The 18,337-nt window shown below is 36.8% G+C and overlaps 1 protein-coding gene across 13 annotated transcripts in view; it reads left to right on the forward strand.

Moving 5' to 3' along the window:
• MECOM (MDS1 and EVI1 complex locus) overlaps positions 1-3,537 on the forward strand; it is a 578,367-nt gene extending 574,830 nt beyond the window's left edge. For 12 of the 13 annotated variants that reach the window (XM_054700716.1, XM_054700718.1, XM_054700717.1 and 9 more), the window contains one exon: positions 1,922-3,537. In XM_054700716.1, the coding sequence (XP_054556691.1) occupies positions 1,922-2,056 (135 nt within the window). In that variant the 3' untranslated portion in view covers positions 2,057-3,537. The remainder of the gene's footprint in view (positions 1-1,921) is intronic. The other variant, XM_054700720.1, reaches the window with a different exon arrangement.
• The last annotated feature ends 14,800 nt before the right edge of the window (positions 3,538-18,337 follow it).

An 18,337-nucleotide genomic window follows, 5' to 3' on the forward strand; every position in this document is an offset into this window, starting at 1 on the left:
AGAGGCTGGGCACTGAGCCTAGTGTGTGAAATGTGTATTATTTTTTGACTACCACAATGCAGATATTGTATATTTGCCATTTTCTAGATCGGAGGGGATTCAGATACATTACTCAAAACATTCATATATTTACTCTGTGATGTTTGGAGTGGTCGAATCCTGAATAGTTGAAAATACAACAGTGGCTGTACTCTGCATGGAATCTTCTCTGAAAAACCCTATCCTTAAAAAAAAAAAAAAAAAAAAAAGTTGATTTCATGATGATAGGTATTATTTATGGCAGGCACGTTGAGCTAAGCACTTTATGTAAGTTAGTACCTCTTAATTCCACCCCAGCTTCTGGAAACAAGTATTATCATCCGTGTCTCCATTTTATGTAAGGGAAGTGTCCCAGAAAGGATGAACAACTTGCCCAAGTTTACATGTTTAGTTGCATAAAGACAGTTTAGAGCTGCGATTAAAATTCAGGACTCCAAAATATTCTCTATAAACTTTTGTCTTTCCAAATATTAGAATATTATTAAAACTATTTTGGAATGTTCTTTATCTTGATATCTAAAAGTAGGTACATAATTAGAATAGATAAAGTTCAGTGCTTACCTAACCCATACATTAAACTACTAAAGGGCAAGGAGTCTAAATTATTTATTCTTCATCCCTAGGGCCTAGCCCAGTGCCTGGCATAGACTAGATGCTCAAGAAATATTTGTTTAATGGTGTTGGATTTTGTAGAGGTTCAGAAGGCAAATTGCATACATAAAAGTCAAATGTGTACATTTAGAGCAATGACCCAGCAAATCAAAATCAGCCTGCAAGAGCAGATTTTCCAACTAAATGCCATGATTACTGAAGAAACCACAGACTGGCCACATGTCTCAGCATGAATCCCAGAGATGAAATTCTGCTTAACAACAGAGGCATTTTGTCTTTGTTTACAGACAGTGGAATGTCTTTGGCAGGACTTTAATGATTCCACTTCAGCAGCATTTTGACAAGCGAGTTTAGCAATGGATGAGACCAACAATAGCAAATCAACAGTGAAAAGTTCACTCACAAGTCAAGACCAAACATTTCATTTGAATATTTTACTTGGCAGCAAATGGGGGATTCTCTGAACAGTTATTTAGCTTTGACATGATAATAAGGAAGAGAGAGCACTTCCTACAGAGCACCTCCACACACCTTTTGCTCAGCTGACGTTGGAACACTAGTTGGGCAGACCCAACACCATTGGGTCTAAGTTTTTTTTTTTATTTTTTAGTTGGACTGGCTTGATGTACCTCAGCTTTTCCAGGTCTTTAGCTGTCAGCAGTGGATATTTCAAAAATGGAAGGGAACTGGAGAAAGGACACTGAATTTAAAGTTGGACAAGAATGAGTTTTATTTATGCTTCCTTTACTATCTAGTTGAGTGGCTCAGGCAAGTCATTTCACCTTTTGTGCCTTCAGTTACCAAGTTCAGGATTCAGACTCTTTTCCCTTCAAGACCACAATGCTGTCAAGGCCAAGCCATATCCTGTTCCTATTTGCAGTTTCAGTCGTAAGCACACAATCATCATTTTGGCGAGTTGTGCATGTGCATGAACATTTGATAGATGATTATATTTATGATTGGGCAGGAGGATAGCTTGCGTTCCTCAGTGGAAGATTAATTGTCTGATTAGGTACAATACTTAATATTTTTTTCCATAGAACATGTTCCTTTTGTGACTTCTAGACACTGAAGGGCAGTAGCGCCTCTAAATCATTAGAACGTCCACAACATCTTTTCCAAACACCCACGAGGGATGATCCTATTCAGAATCCTTTCTTTAACATTCTCCAAAATTAAATATTGGGGAATATTCTTCAATATTGAAATATTCTTCAAATTGAAAGTGATGTTTTTGAAATGCCATTTACCTCTCTCCTTTTCACCCCAGGCCTATGCCATGATGTTGTCACTGTCCGACAAGGAGTCCCTCCATTCTGCATCCCACAGTTCTTCTGACGTGTGGCACAGTATGGCAAGGGCTGCAGCGGAATCAAGTGCCATCCAGTCCATAAGCCACGTATGACATTACCAAGGTTGACCAGAGTGGGACCAAGTCCAGCAGTAACATGGCTCTAGGACTATTTAAAAGACTGCTGAGCAGAATGCCTTAGAAACCTGAAGGGTCACTCGTTTAAAGTCCAGTGACCTTAAACTGAATGATTAAAAAAAGGAAGGAAGGAAGAAAAGGAAGGAAAGAAAGGAAGGAAAGGAAGGAAAGAAAGGAAGGAAAGGAAGGAAAGAAAAAAGAAACTATTTATTCTCGATATTTTGTTTTGCACAGCAAAGGCACTGCTGACTTCTGGAGGATCAATGCAACTTAGAATGACTCAATGAAAATGAAAAACTTGCTGGGCAGAAGGCATCTTCCAGCTCACCCTGCCCTAGGGTGCGGGTGGGTGAGAGGGCAGTGGAGATGATGGCATTGATAGGAATGAAAACTCCATAGAAACTGCATTCTCTTTTGTACAAGATCACCTGATACATGATTGGGAACAGTTGCTTTTAATTACAGATTTAAATTTTTTCTTTGTTAAAGTTTTATGTAATTTAACCCTTTGAAGACGGAAGTAGTTGGATGAAATGCACACTCAGTTATTCTAGGAACTGATTAAAGGGAGTACTTATTATTCCCCCTTAACTTTTGCCTTCTTAAGTACATTGTTAAAAACTAGGGAACAAGGGTATGTGTATATTGTAAACTATGGATGTTCAATGCTCAAAGAGGTTAAGTCAGTGAAGTAACTCATTCATCACCAGTACCGCTGTACCACTACACTAATAAAATGTTTGCCAAATCCTTGTAATAACATCTTAATTTTAGACAATCATGTCACTGTTTTTTAATGTTTAATTTTTTTGTGTGTTGCGTGTATCATGTATTTATTTTTGGCAAACTATTGTTTATTGATTAAATAGCACTGTTCCAGTCAGCCACTACTTTCTGACGTCGGAGGCACAGCCCTTTCTGAATTTCAAGGACCAAGGTGACTCTACCTGTGTTTGGGCGTGCCAAATGGTGTTTGGCTTTTCTTGACATTCCTTTTTTGTTGTTGTTTTGTTTTCCTTCTTGATGAGCTAAATACGAATAGATGCAACTTAGTTTTTGTAATACTGAAATTGATTCAATTGTATAAAGGATTATAATTTCTTTCATGAAAGCATGATTCTTCTGATTAAAAACTGTACCCCATATTTTATGCTGGTTGTCTGCAAGCTTGTGCGATGTTATGTTCATGTTAATCCTATTTGTAAAATGAAGTGTTCCAGACCTTATGTTAAAAGAGAGACGTGAATAACAGACTGTATTCAGTTATTTTGCCCTTTATTGAGAAACCAGATTTGTTTTCTTTTTGTTTGTATTCTCATTTTGAAATAATCGGCAAATTGAGGTACTTTCTTCAAATGCTTTGTACAATATAAACTGTTATGCCTTTCAGTGCATTACTATGGGAGGAGCAACTAAAAATAAAGACTTACAAAAGTGGTTATTTTTTCCCAGGGTGTAGTATTTTTCCTTCTCATGCAATTTTAGTTTCCCTTTGGGATCTGATGATTTAAAGATATGATATCTGGAGCCTCGATGCCCTAACAGATACAAGGAATGTAGAGCATGTTTGTATTGTTCAGAGATGACACGGTGATAGCCTTTGGTCTGCAGGGAATTGGGCTATCTCCCAGTCATTGTTCTGAACTCTCTCCATATGGTGCAAAGTTAGGGCTCACATGCAACCTACATGTCACCCCATGTCCGCAGCACCCAATTTTATTAGGACAGAGAGCAACTTACAGTTATTTTTCACTCCATTTTACATAGTACATGTCAAAAGGGTGTTTTATTTTTGTTTTTAATTACAGATACTGTTAACTGATTTACAAGGAGGGGGAGCCCTTTAACTCGTCTATGTGCTTTTTAGCTGTTTGTCCTCATGCAAAATATTTTTTTCACAACTGGAATCAGCAAAGACATGATTTTCTGTTTTCTTTCCCTGTGGCAAAATAAATCAATGTGTATTGCTACAAATTCTTCAAAATAGTCATTTAATGGTGGCCCAGTATTCCATCAGGATTAATTTACTTTACTTTCTTCAAGTACTTCAATTTTTTGAAAATTTAGATTTTTCTGCTAGTGCAATTTTCAGGTGCATACTTATTTCTTTGTGTTCATATGCATACATACAAGGTTGGAATATGAGAAGAGGTATTTCCACATGATAAATTCTCTGGTGGGCTAGTGATTATGAACATATATTTTTTGCTCTTTACATATAATACCAATTGTTCACAAAATGATTATTCTAATTTTGGCCAACATTAGTGTTTTAACAAACCCTGAAGAATAAATCTGACACATGGAGATATTTCCAGACTCATTTCATTTTCATCTTTTTACTTATTCTGAACCACAGTGTCAAATGCATTGCCTAATCATATCCTTTCTAAATTTCAAAAAATATATAGGAATTGGATAATGGGATATAAATACTGCTTTTTGAATGAAAAAAATCATGTCTATAAAGATGTATCCAGGAAATAAATTTCCATTATAAATCTGGTCAATTGAGAAGGAGAAGAATCTAATATTTGGGACATAATAACAACACATTTGCCAAAATGAAGATCTGCAATGTATTATGTGTTTTCCTTTATTTTAAGGAACAAACCTATAAATCTTGAAGCAATGGAATACTCCCAGTGCTATGGAACTCTTGTTAGATACTGAGCATGACACTTAGTGCTGAAACTTAGTCTTTCCAGGGCCTCCCGGGTGGCGCAGCGGTTGAGTGCTGGGTTGTGAAGCTGCCCGCAGCCTTTGCAGTGCTGCTTCGATCCCCATCTGCTCCCCGGCCACCGGAGGAGGGTCCCACATGGAGGGCAGACCTCTCCTGCCACCCGCTGCTCCCCTCAGCAGTGTACTTCGGTCCTTCTGCCTGCCTGCTCTGCTCCCCGCTCTGGCTCTGGTGAATTCTCTCACCCTCCCGCCCTTCTGACTGTACCCAGTGCTTGTATAAGTAAATAAAAATAAATCTTAAAAAAAAAAAAAGGTAGTCTTTCCAAATCCCAAAAAGGCCACGAGCCTTACATTTTTGCTGTTCTTCCCCATTCATTTTGCAGTAGCCTCCATAGCACGGTAAGGAGGCTGTGAGATGCAGCGGAGGCAGCGATGGATTTGAAAACCAAACACCTGAGCTTAAGTTCTCATTGCAATATTTGAATGATTTTGAGGTTTCAGACAATTCACACACTACTCAAAATCTCACCTGTGAAACCAGGACCATAATATTTGCTCCTCTTGCTACTGTACTAGGTTTTAATGAGTGCTTAAAATCAGAATGCATTTTTGAAAATATTTGGTAAAAGTTTATACATGCAAGGCATTTTATAATATTCATGGTAATAATTAAAGTGCTAAAATATATGTGAATATCTACATATTTGTATATATTCATATGTGTATATACACATATGTACATAAACATGTTAAAAGGAAAGTTTTAGGGTAGAATAGAAATCTATTCTAGATTAGACAATAGTGAAAATGGATGCTTTTTAGAAAAAAATGTTAGAGATGTTTCTTGAAAAAATACATAATTTTGAAAAACAAAGAAATCTCAGTCCTTTTGAAATATGAACTACCCAGTGTAATTGTTGAGAGTTCTCAAAAGAATTCAGGAATAGTTAAGAGAACATATTCAGAGTAGCTAAATTCATGCTTTTATTTTCAGATAATAACCATCAACCACTTTTGTGTAGTGAGTACACTGCCTGTTATGTAAATATCATGTTGGGAACATGAATCTCCACTACTTCAGTTAGTCATCACAACAGATCTACAAACAGGCAGCATAATTCCTGTTTCATAGATGAGGAGACTGGATTTCAGAGAGTTTAAGAACCTATCTTAAAGTCACCCAGCTGGGAATGACAGAATGAGAATCCCGGTGCTGTTTGGCTCCTTAACACACACTCTGCCAAGAGTCACAGATCTCCTGGCCCCTGCTCAGGTAAAGAAATCCAAAAAGGAATGTGCCAAACCAAGGAAATGTGCCTCAGAGAAAAAGGTCAGAGATGCAAATATGCCCGGAGGTATTTAGTTGTCTGCGTCTTGGCAGTGAAGAGTTTGAAAGGTAAGCACCAAGCTCTGGTGTCCAGACTTATTCAGGATATCTCAAGTCAGAACCAGTAATACTAGTGCTTTTCAAAGAATACTAAATGCTTCCTTAATAGAAGGCCTTTAGTCATCTGACTTGCAGCTTTAAAGGCTTTCTTAATGGGAGAAATGTAGGGAGAAGTGGCAAGAGTATACAAACAAACTATGTCCGGGAGCTCCCAAAAGAGAGTTTAGAGTGTCATACAGGTCTTCCCCAATAGGCTTAAGTTAGTATTTAATTGTTCATTATATTCTGTGTCACCCATTTCTGAATATAAAAGATAGTCTTTGGTGCAATATGAGTTTAAAAAATACCTAACACCTAATTAGTGTATAGGCTGGCTACTATAAAATGATGACATTCACAACAGTCATTTGCAAGCACTGGAGAGTGTGAAGACACTGGAATATTTGTGCACTGTTGGTGGAATGGAAAATGGTGAGACAACTGTGGGAAACAGTACGGTGGCTCCTCGGAAAATTAAAAACAGAATTACCACATGATCCAGCAATTAAACTTCTGAATACATGCCCCAAATAAATTAAAAGCAGAATCTCAAAGAGATAATTGTACACTCACATTCATAGTAGTATTATCTAATAGCCAAAAAGTAGAAACCACCCGTGCCCATTGATAGAACAAACAAAATGTAATATCGACAAACTGTGGAATATTACTCAGTCTTAAAACAAAAGGAAATTTTGATTCAAGCTACAACACAGATGAACTTAAGAACATTATATTTAGTGTAGTAAACTAGTCACAAAAAGACTACCATATGATTCCATTTATCTGAGGTACCCAGAATAATCAAATCCATAGAGATGGTTGCTAGGGGCTGGGGGCAGAGAGGAATACAGAACTGTCATTTAATGGGTATAAAGTTTCAGGTTTATTTATGTATTTTTTAAAGATTTATTTATTTGTACAAGAACCAGGGTACAGGCCAGATGCGTGGGAGGGTGAGAGGATTCACCAGAGCCAGAGCGGGGAACAGAACAGGCAGACTGACGAAACACACTGCTGAGCGGAGCAGCGGGCAAGACAGGAGAGGTCTGCCATGCCATGTGGGATTCTCGCCAGCCAGCCGGGATCAAACCCATGCTGCAGAGGCTGTGGAGAGCTTCACAGTGTGGCAGTCAACCGCCTGTGCCATCAGGGAGGCCCAAAAATTTCAGGTTTATGAGATGTAAAAATTCTGGAGATTAGATGTATAGCAATAAGAATGAATTTACCACTACTGAATTGTATACTTAAAATAAATAAGAGGATAAATATTATGAGATATATATATATATATATATATATAACCACAATTAAAAAGAAAGGAAAATAGAAAAATATAATCTCTATGTACATGGTTCTTTTAGCTGACAGAATTTGAATTTATTCAACTCAAAAAGAAAGGCAAAATCCTGGGTGATATGGAACTGCTCATAATGATTAGAGGGGAAAGCTGGGGAACCAGACCAAACATTACCCAATGGACAGGGGCCAGCAGGAACCAATGGCAGACATCATCAAGATGAATCAACTTCACTTGATTCCAGTTCAATCTTTTTTTTTTAAGATTTATTTATTTATTTATACAAGCACTGGATATAGTCAGAAGCAGGGGAGAGTGAGAGGATACACCAGAGCCAGAGTGGGGAAAGGAACAGGCAGACCACCAGTTCAATCATTTTTGTCACTCCGAGGCTAGATAAAAAATCTAGGACTATAGCATGAACCTGCTACTTGAAACCCTCCTTATTTGATCAAGTACACCATTAATCCTATCAGAAATCATTGGACAGGAAAGACCAGCTCCCAGCCAGTCAAATTGAGAGGCTCCCCAAATAAATGTGAGTAAGTTATGGATATCAAAGACAACAAATATGTAAACTATCTACATGATAGGAAAACTGATGAATATGTGACGAGCAATCTTTTCTGGAAAGGATATAGAATTTGGTAATGTCAAGGGTCATTTGAGTGATACCATGACAGCCATGCAAAATTAGTACTCTTTCAGAAAACATAGGACCTAGAGTCTTCACAAGAATAATTGTTCAGAATTCTTCAAGTCAGGATTTTTGTTATTATTTTTTAAATATGTAAAATTATGCCTGAGTGTTACCTAGAATTAAAACAGATTGATCCATTAAAAATTTTTCTTTAATATCCATGCAATAAACATGGTCAGTGAGAAACTGTTTGTTTAAATCAAATATATTCATTCAGCTAATGTCTAGAAAGGATGACAGACTCCTCTCTAAATATTTTAAGTAGAGAGGATTTTAATGGAGAGTTATACAAAAGCATTGGGGGAGGGTGTTGAAAAAGCAAAAGGAAGAAGGATATAAAAGGCCAGGAAGTGGCTGCCTCTATTCACCATGGAATCATCAAAGCAAGGCTATTGTTGTCTCAGACCAAAAATTGCTTCTATTACAGGAAATCTTGACTACCTGAATCTCATGTTGCTACTGCTCATGAAGTCATCCTTCCTGCTGTCTTCTTGATTTCTGCCAGTGTCTTACTCTTACCTCACTGGATACCAGCTGACAAGGAAGTTTGGGAAATGAAATTTTCTCATATCCAGACCCCTGCAATTGAAAGGAATGGTGGGAATAGTGCTGGGTGTCGATAACAACATGTCAGGCATAGGACTAGGCTAAGGTAAAGATATATACCAGTTAATGTGGAAATCCTCCAAAAGTTTTCATTGTTTTATAGAATGAAGATCAACACATCAACATGGCCTCCATGGCCTCTAAGACCTACTTTTTGCTTGCCTTTTATACTTCTCTAATATCCAGTTGCTTATCTGTCTTTTAGATGTGCTGCATTGCTTTCAGTTATCAAGTTCAACTCCATTTTCAAAGACTTGATACATTGTACTCTTTGAATGTAGAATAATCCTTACATCCTTCTCAATCCAGAACACTACTGCTCAATTCAGAACACTACATCTCACATTCTTACTTGGATTAATTAACTTAAATTTTAAATGTTGACATATTTGTTTCTTCTTCAGAAAAAAAATTCCCTGATACCTCTATACCCTACTGATTAATTTAAATTAAGTAGTCTTATACTCTCTTATCAAATTCATTTACTACATCGTCAGTGCACCCATTGCAATTTACAGACATATGTATATTCATGTATAATTTAAGATCTCTTTTCCTAAAATCTTAAGTTCTTTGCATACACTAACTGTGTCTATTTAATAAATAAATACTGTATCTCCAGTGATTAGAACTGAGTATGACACATTGTACCTATACTGTAAGTTGTATTAAATCAATGAATACATGTTAAATACACAAACCATTATTAGTGGCTACCTTTAGAATTGTAGCATAGACCATACTTTTTATAGCTTACACTTTTATTTAATGCTTTCAACAAAAATGAATTATTCTTTTAATCTAAGTATTTCATCTAAAGAAATGAGTTAGCATTATGCACTAATATTTGTATACATTAATGTTCATTAAAGTATTGATAATAATAAAAAGTTATCGACATGGTTAAACAAAGGACACTCTTTCAAGTAAACTGCTATGTCTGCTTGACTATGGATAAGTACATGGATTGATAATGTCAACATAGTAACTGAACAATCAGATGACAAATGGCTGGAAGCCACAAACTGTAACATTTAATTGGTTGGTGGGATTATGGGTGAATTTCATTTGTCTTTTTATTTTGGCTTATCTACATTTTTACATTATCTAAAAATAAACATCTGTTACTTTTTCAAAAAGAAAAACATTATTATAAAAAAACAAGTAAGTTTCTTCCAAATTAAGTAAACAGTGCAAAGAGAACTAAAAAAGTGGTTTTGCCTGAGAGTGGGAGATTGGTGCTTTCAGATGATCAGCTTTGAGACCACCTTCTCATTGTGTAAATGACAACAGTGACACCTCAAAAGGGTCATGATCATTTTCTCTATGTTCCAAGTTTGCACTACTGATTTGGCAATTTGAAGGTCCAAACTTGAGTTTCTAATTTCTGGGCATGAACTATTGTCACAGTGAATAGTAAGGTATGCTTGGAGTGTGCTGACTTTCTGGGGCCCCACAGGGAACTTGGGTCAAGGATTTCCATAATGAGTTTAGGAATTACAGGTCCTCCGAATGTGACCAAATGGACACCACATCATGGGCTCTGGACTCTCTTTGAACTCATATGTATCCACTGACCATAAAAAGAAGCCATGTCTTTAGGCCAACAAACTTATTGTACGTATTATAAAAGTAGCTACAGTGCTAATTTCCCATATATTGCCTCATGTTGATTTCATTTTAGTTTGGAGTTTTTAACTGCTCATCAAAAACAGAGTGCCTTAGATAACTAGCTAAGCATACTGTGTTCATATAAGAAAGATAGAATTGGGCCAATGTAGCTGGTGTCAAAACTCTGCACCACGTTCACATCACTTGTCAAAAGACTTGTCATTCTTTATCTACAATATTTCCTCTCGAAATAAAATTTTGACTTCTTCCAACCATCTCTTACAGGCAGCAGCATCTCTCAATCAGAATAAATAAATTGCAACAAAGAATCAGAGATTTCTATAAGAAGCAAGTTTAACAAGGCTAGCAGGAAGGCAGCAAGTGAGATGACCTAGTCAAAAAAAAAATCTCTGCTCAACACCCCATTGATGTTATCATTGTCTGAGAAAGTCACATTCTTCTCACTGAAAAATAATAATGGATTATTCTAGGAGGGGTGGCATAGTAAGTGATTTCAGTCAGGATTACTGTGAATTGGTGAATCACATCCCTTTCTTTGTAGTCAAGTGGGGAGGAGATAGTTTGTAAAGAGGCCAAAGCAGGGTGCACTTGATATGTAAAGAGATAGATTTGAGGTAATCTTTGAATGAGCAGCCTGGAAATTATGAAGCAGGGGATGGTGGAAGCAACTTGGATTTTGCTTGGCCTAGGAGAAGGCACCATGAGGTGGAGAGAAGAGTGCAGATTTTGACTTTGTTTTGCTTTGATTTGTTTTTGCCAACAAACAATTTTTTCATGAAAATTCACTTTTTTTTAAAGATTTATTTATCATTATTATTATTATTATGTATAAAATAGTTGGGGTACAGGCCAGAGGTGCAGGAGGGTGAGAGGATTCACCAGAGACAGACTGGGGAGTAAAATAGGCAGACAGACCGAAAGCACCAATGTGGGGAGCAGCGGCGCAACAGGAGAGGTCTGCCATGCCATGTGTGAATCTCCCTGGCCGGCCAGGAATCCAACCCACGCTGCAGTGGCTGCGGACAGCTTCACAGTCCTGTGCTCAACACTCTGAGCCACCGGGGAGGCCAAAATTCACTTAAACACAGAAATAAGGACTAAGGTCTTCAATGTGATAGAACAAAAAGAAAATAACTGAAGAATACATTGGAAATCTCAATAAAGAATTTTGAGAAGCATTTTTCATATGCCTATTGGCCATTTGCATTTCCTCTTTAAAGAAGTTTCTTTTTAGCTCTTCTGCCCTTTTTTTTTTTTAAGATTTATTTATTTATTTATACAAGCACTGGGTACAGTCAGAAGCGCGCGGGGGGGGGGGGGGGCGGGTGAGAGAATTCACCAGAACCAGAGTGGGGAACAGAACAGGCAGACTGACGAAATACACTGCTGAAGGGAGTAGCGGGTGCGGCAGGAGAGGTCTGTCGCGCCATGTGGGACCCTTGCCGGCAGCCTGGGATGGAAACAGCGCTGCAGAGGCTATGGGCAGCTTCACAGCCCAGCGCTCAACCACTGCGCCAACAGGGGAGGCCCCCTTCGGCCCATTTTTTGACTGGATTATTTTCTTTGTTTTTGTTGAGTCTCATCAGCTCTTTGTAGATTTTTGTGATCAGTCCTTTATCATTAGTGTTGTGTGCAAAAAATTTTCTCCCAGTCGGTGGGGTTTCACTTTGTTTTGGTTATTCTCTCTTTTGCTGTGCAGAAGCTCTTTAATTTGATGTAGTCCCAGATGTTTATCTTAGCTAAGCTATGGAAACAACCTAAATGCCCAAAAATAGATGACTGGATGAAGAAGATGTGGTACATATACACAATGGAATATTACTCAGCAATCAAAAAAGATAAACACATGCAGTTTGCAGCAACATGGATGGAGCTAGAAGGGATCATGCTCAGCAAAATAAGTCAGAAAGAAAAAGAAAAATACCGGATGATCTCACTCATAGCAGGAATTTAGAGAACCTAAATAAGGAAAAAGACTAATTAATACAAAGTAAAAATCAAAATCAACAAGCAACTATAAACCAGAGACACACTACAGGGTAGGGGGGCGGGGAGAGGAAGGATAAGGGTCAAAATAAGGGGGGCTGCAATTGTATGGGTAATATAACCAAAATGAAAATGCATACATTGTGCAAAAATGAAAAATGATGTAAGAATTATAGAAAATAAAATTAAAAAAAAGAATTTTGAGAAGCGAATATATTGTGGTAGAGAAAGTAGAACTGTTAATTCACTCTGGCTTTGTAAATCTCCTTTAATTGACTGAAGATAAAACTTGAAATATTTTGTTCTGAATTTCTTCTGCATGATTATTATAAACAACTACCCTCCACAAGCCCCCCATTAGTATTGCTTATTTAGTGTGCACTGTTATGTAAACAGATGTAATATTAAATGATATATTCTTTCATTTTTTTTCTACTCAACATCAATATTTTCCATTTTCTTCCAATAAGTAAAAATATTCATAGAATTGACAAAGACAAAGTTTGCCAAATCATTTTTTTCTAAAATGTCATCAAAAGATAAAAAAAGATTTAAGAATAATTAAAGAATATTGAATTTATCTTAATATTCTAACATTCATAATAGATTGAGAACTAGTACATTAGCTAAGTTGGCTACCACAGTTTTTGAAAAGGAACTGCGACATAGGGAGGACATAGTCATTTAGCCACAAACCACTTCTGTGACTTCATGCAAATTAGTGATTTCCAAATTTTAACAACTAAGCACAATAATTTTTGCTCTATCATTATACCACATGTAACATTAATTTTTCTTCATCTAATTTCATTGTTTATACTTTAATAATTTTATTTTAAAAGGATATATAAAGGGCTTTCCTGGTGGCCCAAGGGGTTAAGCACAGCACTGTGAAGTTATCGAAGCTTCTGCAGCATGAGTTCGATCCTCAGCAGGCCATTGTCTACACACATGGCACAGCAGAACTCTCCTGTCTCACCTGCTGCTCCCCTCAGCAGTGTATTTCAGTCTGCCTGGACTGCTCCCCACTCTGCCTCTGGTGAATCCTCTCACCCCCTGCATCTCTGGCCTGTACCCCAGTTTCTGTGTGCATAAATAAATAAATCTTAAAAAAGAATATATAAAGAGAAGGCCACTTTCAATATCACTGAGTCATAAAAATAAGCACAATGAAACCAGTGGCAATATTATTATATTTTTAGTAAGTTACTTACGGTCAGCATTACCACATCCTGTGCATATTGAAAAGCACATATTCCCGCTCAGGAAGTGCTCGTGACCAGATCCTTCAAATGGACTGTGAGGAAGTGATACACAGCACTTTTGGACCAAATAATTGAATTGTCAATATGCAGTTATCTTTATTCCCTTTCTCTGATGTAATGAAGGAGAAAGCTTTAGGTTCTAGATGACACAACTATAAGATGACAAAGCCTCAAACCTGGTCCCTGAGTGATGGTGACACAGACCTGCTTGCAACTTGAACACCAACTGATTAGAATATGAATTGTGGGAAAATATCTATATATCTGTATCTATATCATATATATCTATGTCTGTCTACCTTTCTATCTTTGTTCAATTCAGACACTAAGACTTTGGTGTGTTTTTTCTGCTCAAAGCAAAACCTTGAGTCCTCTGGTTCATACAATATTGTGGCCAACATACACCTGGGGTTTCCTGATATTTGTGCTCTTTATTGACAAAAGGGGATATTAAGAATTGCTAGGTGTTGGAGCAATAGTAGCTCTACTTTGAGATTTTCCTTGAGTAAGAAAAAATAAGTATAATTAAAAAGAAAACAACTTCTTTCATGTACTTCAGATGTCTCCTCATGCCTTGAAGTACATAAGCAAAATAAGCACCTCATCGATCCTTAGTTTCCCTATCAGTAAGATGATAGAAAGCATTTGAAAGAGAAAAACATGTGAAGATGGAAGGTACTAGGCATGCAATTAAAAATATTTTTAATGTAACGTGATGTTGTGCAATGTAGCACAAGATATTCTGAAAGGCAGATATCTACTGAGCACTGACTAGTGTATCTGTAGGATATATTTCAGTATTTCAATTGGGGCAAGCGTCTCTGAACTGGTGGTATTTGGGTAGAGATCCGAGTGTCGAAGAGACATCTTCTCTGATCTAGGTGAATTTTAGTAAGTCAAATGTGCAGGCGGTAAAGATCCTCAGACACCTTGATATGTGTGAAGAAAGAATGGGATCAGAGACTCCAGAAATTTCAGAGAACAAGTTCTAAAAAGGCGAAGAAGTCTTAATTGGCTTATGTTTTGGAGGAAGATCCAATAGGACTTCCTGAAGGTTCGGCCCATAGAATAAGAGTATTGAAAACACTACTTATTATTGAGTCCTTAACATGTACCCAGAACTAGGCATAATGCTTTTGTTTCTTTTAACCATCACAACCATCATGCCTACGGGGCAGTACTATTATTCTCATTATATCATCTGGGAAAACAAAGCTAAAGAGTTTTAAAAATTTTACACAGCAGGTTAATAAGAGAGCTGGGAACCTACCCGGATGTATCTGACTCTAGTGTCTGTAAACCCAATTATTCTTTATCCTGATGACAAGGGATATTATTTTACATTTCTACTGATTAACCTGCAATTACATTTTTCTTTATCAACTGCATCTTGCTTCTTGTCTTTTGAATATTTGAAATCTTATCATGAAGACAGCCTAAGATAGATCCATGTGCTTAGAATTTTGCCTGTGTAAACAGAACACTTTGCAAAGGAATGCAAGGGTTGAGGGTTGCATGAGCAGTCCAGCTATGCAGAGTAGGATGGATGCCACTTAACTTTGACCAATTACTCACATATGTCTTGAGCATGAAAACTATTTGTTGGTTTCCTACAATTATCCATGGAACAGTGCAAGGTTCTGGGTCGCTTCACAGTAGGTTGTTCCTTTCCAAACAAAGTCAATTTTGTATGTATGTAGGTTTTTGTGAGTGTGAGGCATGGAGAGGGGAAGTAGAGGGGCAAGTGAAAAGAAGATGGATTAGAAGTTGGCTACGGGGCTATAATACTGTCAAATTGACCTTAAAAAGAATCTCAGTAAAATGTGTTACAGCAGAGAAGATACAGTACATAACACATATGATTTGACTCAGACACACCCGGATGACTATGTCTTTGTCATTAACTTGTGCAAAGCCACAGGGGAATAGTGATAGCTGCCATATACTAGGGGGAGAAGACTGTACATATTGATACATATGAAGAGTTTGTTGCATAATCCATAATACAAAAAATAGTAACAATTAATGATAATGAGTTTCTCTGTAATCTTTTCTGTTCTTTTTTTATACCTATTTTTTTATTTTATTTTTTTACTTTATTATTGTTATTTAAATTTTATATATTTTGTACATCATTTTTTCATTTTCGCACAATGTATGCATTTTCACCTTGGTTATAGTCCCCATAAAATTCCCACACTCCCTTGTTTTGATCCTACTCCCTACTCCTCCTACCTCACCCCCATAGAGTGTCTCTGGTTTATAGTTGCTTGTTCATTTTGATTTTTACTTTATTATAATTAGTCTTTTTCCTGGTCCTCTATTTAGGTTTTCGAAATTCCTGCTATGAGTGAGAGACCACCCCAGACTTCAAGCTATACTATAAAGACATAATAATCAAAACTGCATGGTATTGGAACAAGAACAGACACAGGGACAAATGGAACCAAATAGAAAATCCAGAAATAAACCCATAGATTTATGGTCAACTAATCTTTGACAAAGAAGCAAAGAATATGCAATGGAACAAAGAAAGTTTGTTCAATAAATGATGTTGGGAAAACTGGGCTGCTACATGCAAAAGAATAAAGCTTGACTAGTACCTCACACTATGCACAAAAACCAACTCAAAATGGATTAAAGATCTAGACATAGAACTAGACATCTCCTGTTCTTTTTAGCATTTAATTTTCATGAAGTTATAGCATTTTTATTTTGCATAGGAAATAACTGCTCAAAGTAATCATTCAAAAATTATTTAAGGACCTCCCAGATGGGAGGGGTTAAAGACAGTGCTATCAAGCTATTGACAGACACTGCAGCAAAGCACTTCAATCCCCTTACATCCAGGGATTTTAAACACCATGTGCTGCACCACATGGTGTATCAGACCTCTCCTGCCTCGCCCGCTGCTCCCCTCAGCAGTGTATTGCAGTCAATCTGCCTATTCTGTTCCCTACTCTGTCTCTGGTGGATCCTCTCGCTGCTGCACCCCTGGCCTGTACCCCCGTTCTTGTACTCATAAATAAATAAATCTTTAAAAAAAAGAAACAAGTTATAAAAAGGAATACAATAAACAACAAAATTTCTTTTTCCCTTTGTACTCCAATCAACTTGTATCCCCCCTAAAAACACAAATCTCATTGAAAGATTCTTTGATATCTTTCCAGAAGATATCATATATACATACACACACGCACGTATACATAATTTATCCTACAAATGTGTGCATACTTTATAGTCCTAGATTTTTAAACTCGATTTGTGTCAGTGAGCATTGCATTTAAATTTAAATAAATTTATCTTGTTTTTTCCCCTCATTCTCCCCTTCCTTCTCTCCTTTTCATTTTTACATACATACTATTCCAATGTACCATAATTTGGGGAGTCTCCTAATAGTAGGTAAATTTAGGGGGCTTTGAGAACAATCCTTTAACAAATGCCCTGGTAAAGATTCATAAAGTTGCTAGATCAAAAAGTATGCGTGTTAGATTAATTTTTTAAGTGTTGTCACCAATTTGTTTCTCCATCATTTGTGTATGAGATTGTTTGTTCTCCCTCAGATCAACACAACAAATTATCCAATATTTTGATCTTTGTCAATCTAAAATAATAGAACAAAGTATATTTCTTTGACTATGAATAAGGTTATATCAATCTTTTTGTATATTTTTTTCTTTTATGTAAGGTATTTGTTTAGCTATCTGTTCCTAACCTTTGCTTACATTTCTATTATGTGATTGATTTTATTGTCCAAGAAGCTCTTTAAATAGAAAACAATCTTTTATTTTGATATTAATTATAATTTTAACTTATCTCTTGCCATTTTCTGTTTGCACCTCACAGAGATTATTTTTGCAGAGAACTTTGATTTTTTTGTCCTTTTTTTGGTTTGTTCATATGTAGACAGGACTTCCCCATGGTTATTTTTTTAATTGTGTTATTTTTATTGAGGTAACATTGGTTTACAACACTGTGTATGATTTAGAGGTGGGGCCCCACTCTGATTATTTTTAAATTATATTCTGTTCCACCTCAAGTTTGTTTCATCTGAGAAGTAAGACAGATATTTTATTTAGTTTTATCACATAATTGATCTTTTTACAATTGATTTGAATTGCCTCCCTTCCAGATGCTAGATTCCTATGTGAATATATTTTTTTAAAGATTTATTTATTTATGCATGCAAGAACGGGGGTACAGGCCAGAGAAGCAGGGGTGAGAGTATCCACCAGAGACAGAGTGGGGAACAGAACAGGCAGACTGATTGAAATATACTGTGAGGGGAGCAGAAAGGGAGTAGGGAGAGACCTACATTGCCGTGTGGGTTTCTTTCTGGATAGCCACGGATAGAACTTGTGCTGCAGAGGCTGTGGATTGCTTCATAGTGCAGAGCTTAACCCCTTGTGCCTCCAGGGAGGCCCTCCTATTTGAACATTGATTTACTTGGAGAACTTTCGTTCTTTCAACTAATCAATAAATCTACCTATCAAACAGCCAATAACACATTGTTTTAATCAATATAGCTTTTCAATAATAGGTTTTATGACAGGGTTAAAACCATTCTGTACAATCATGTAGGTTGTACAAAATTTAGTACATTTACATTAACAAAGGGTTCATGATGTTCCCCAACCCCCAGGAATTACATAGTGCACAG

The sequence above is a fragment of the Talpa occidentalis genome, unplaced genomic scaffold (assembly GCF_014898055.3).
Source record: "Talpa occidentalis isolate TD23 unplaced genomic scaffold, MPIMG_talOcc4v2.1 talOcc4.4, whole genome shotgun sequence".
Lineage (NCBI taxonomy): Eukaryota > Metazoa > Chordata > Mammalia > Eulipotyphla > Talpidae > Talpa > Talpa occidentalis.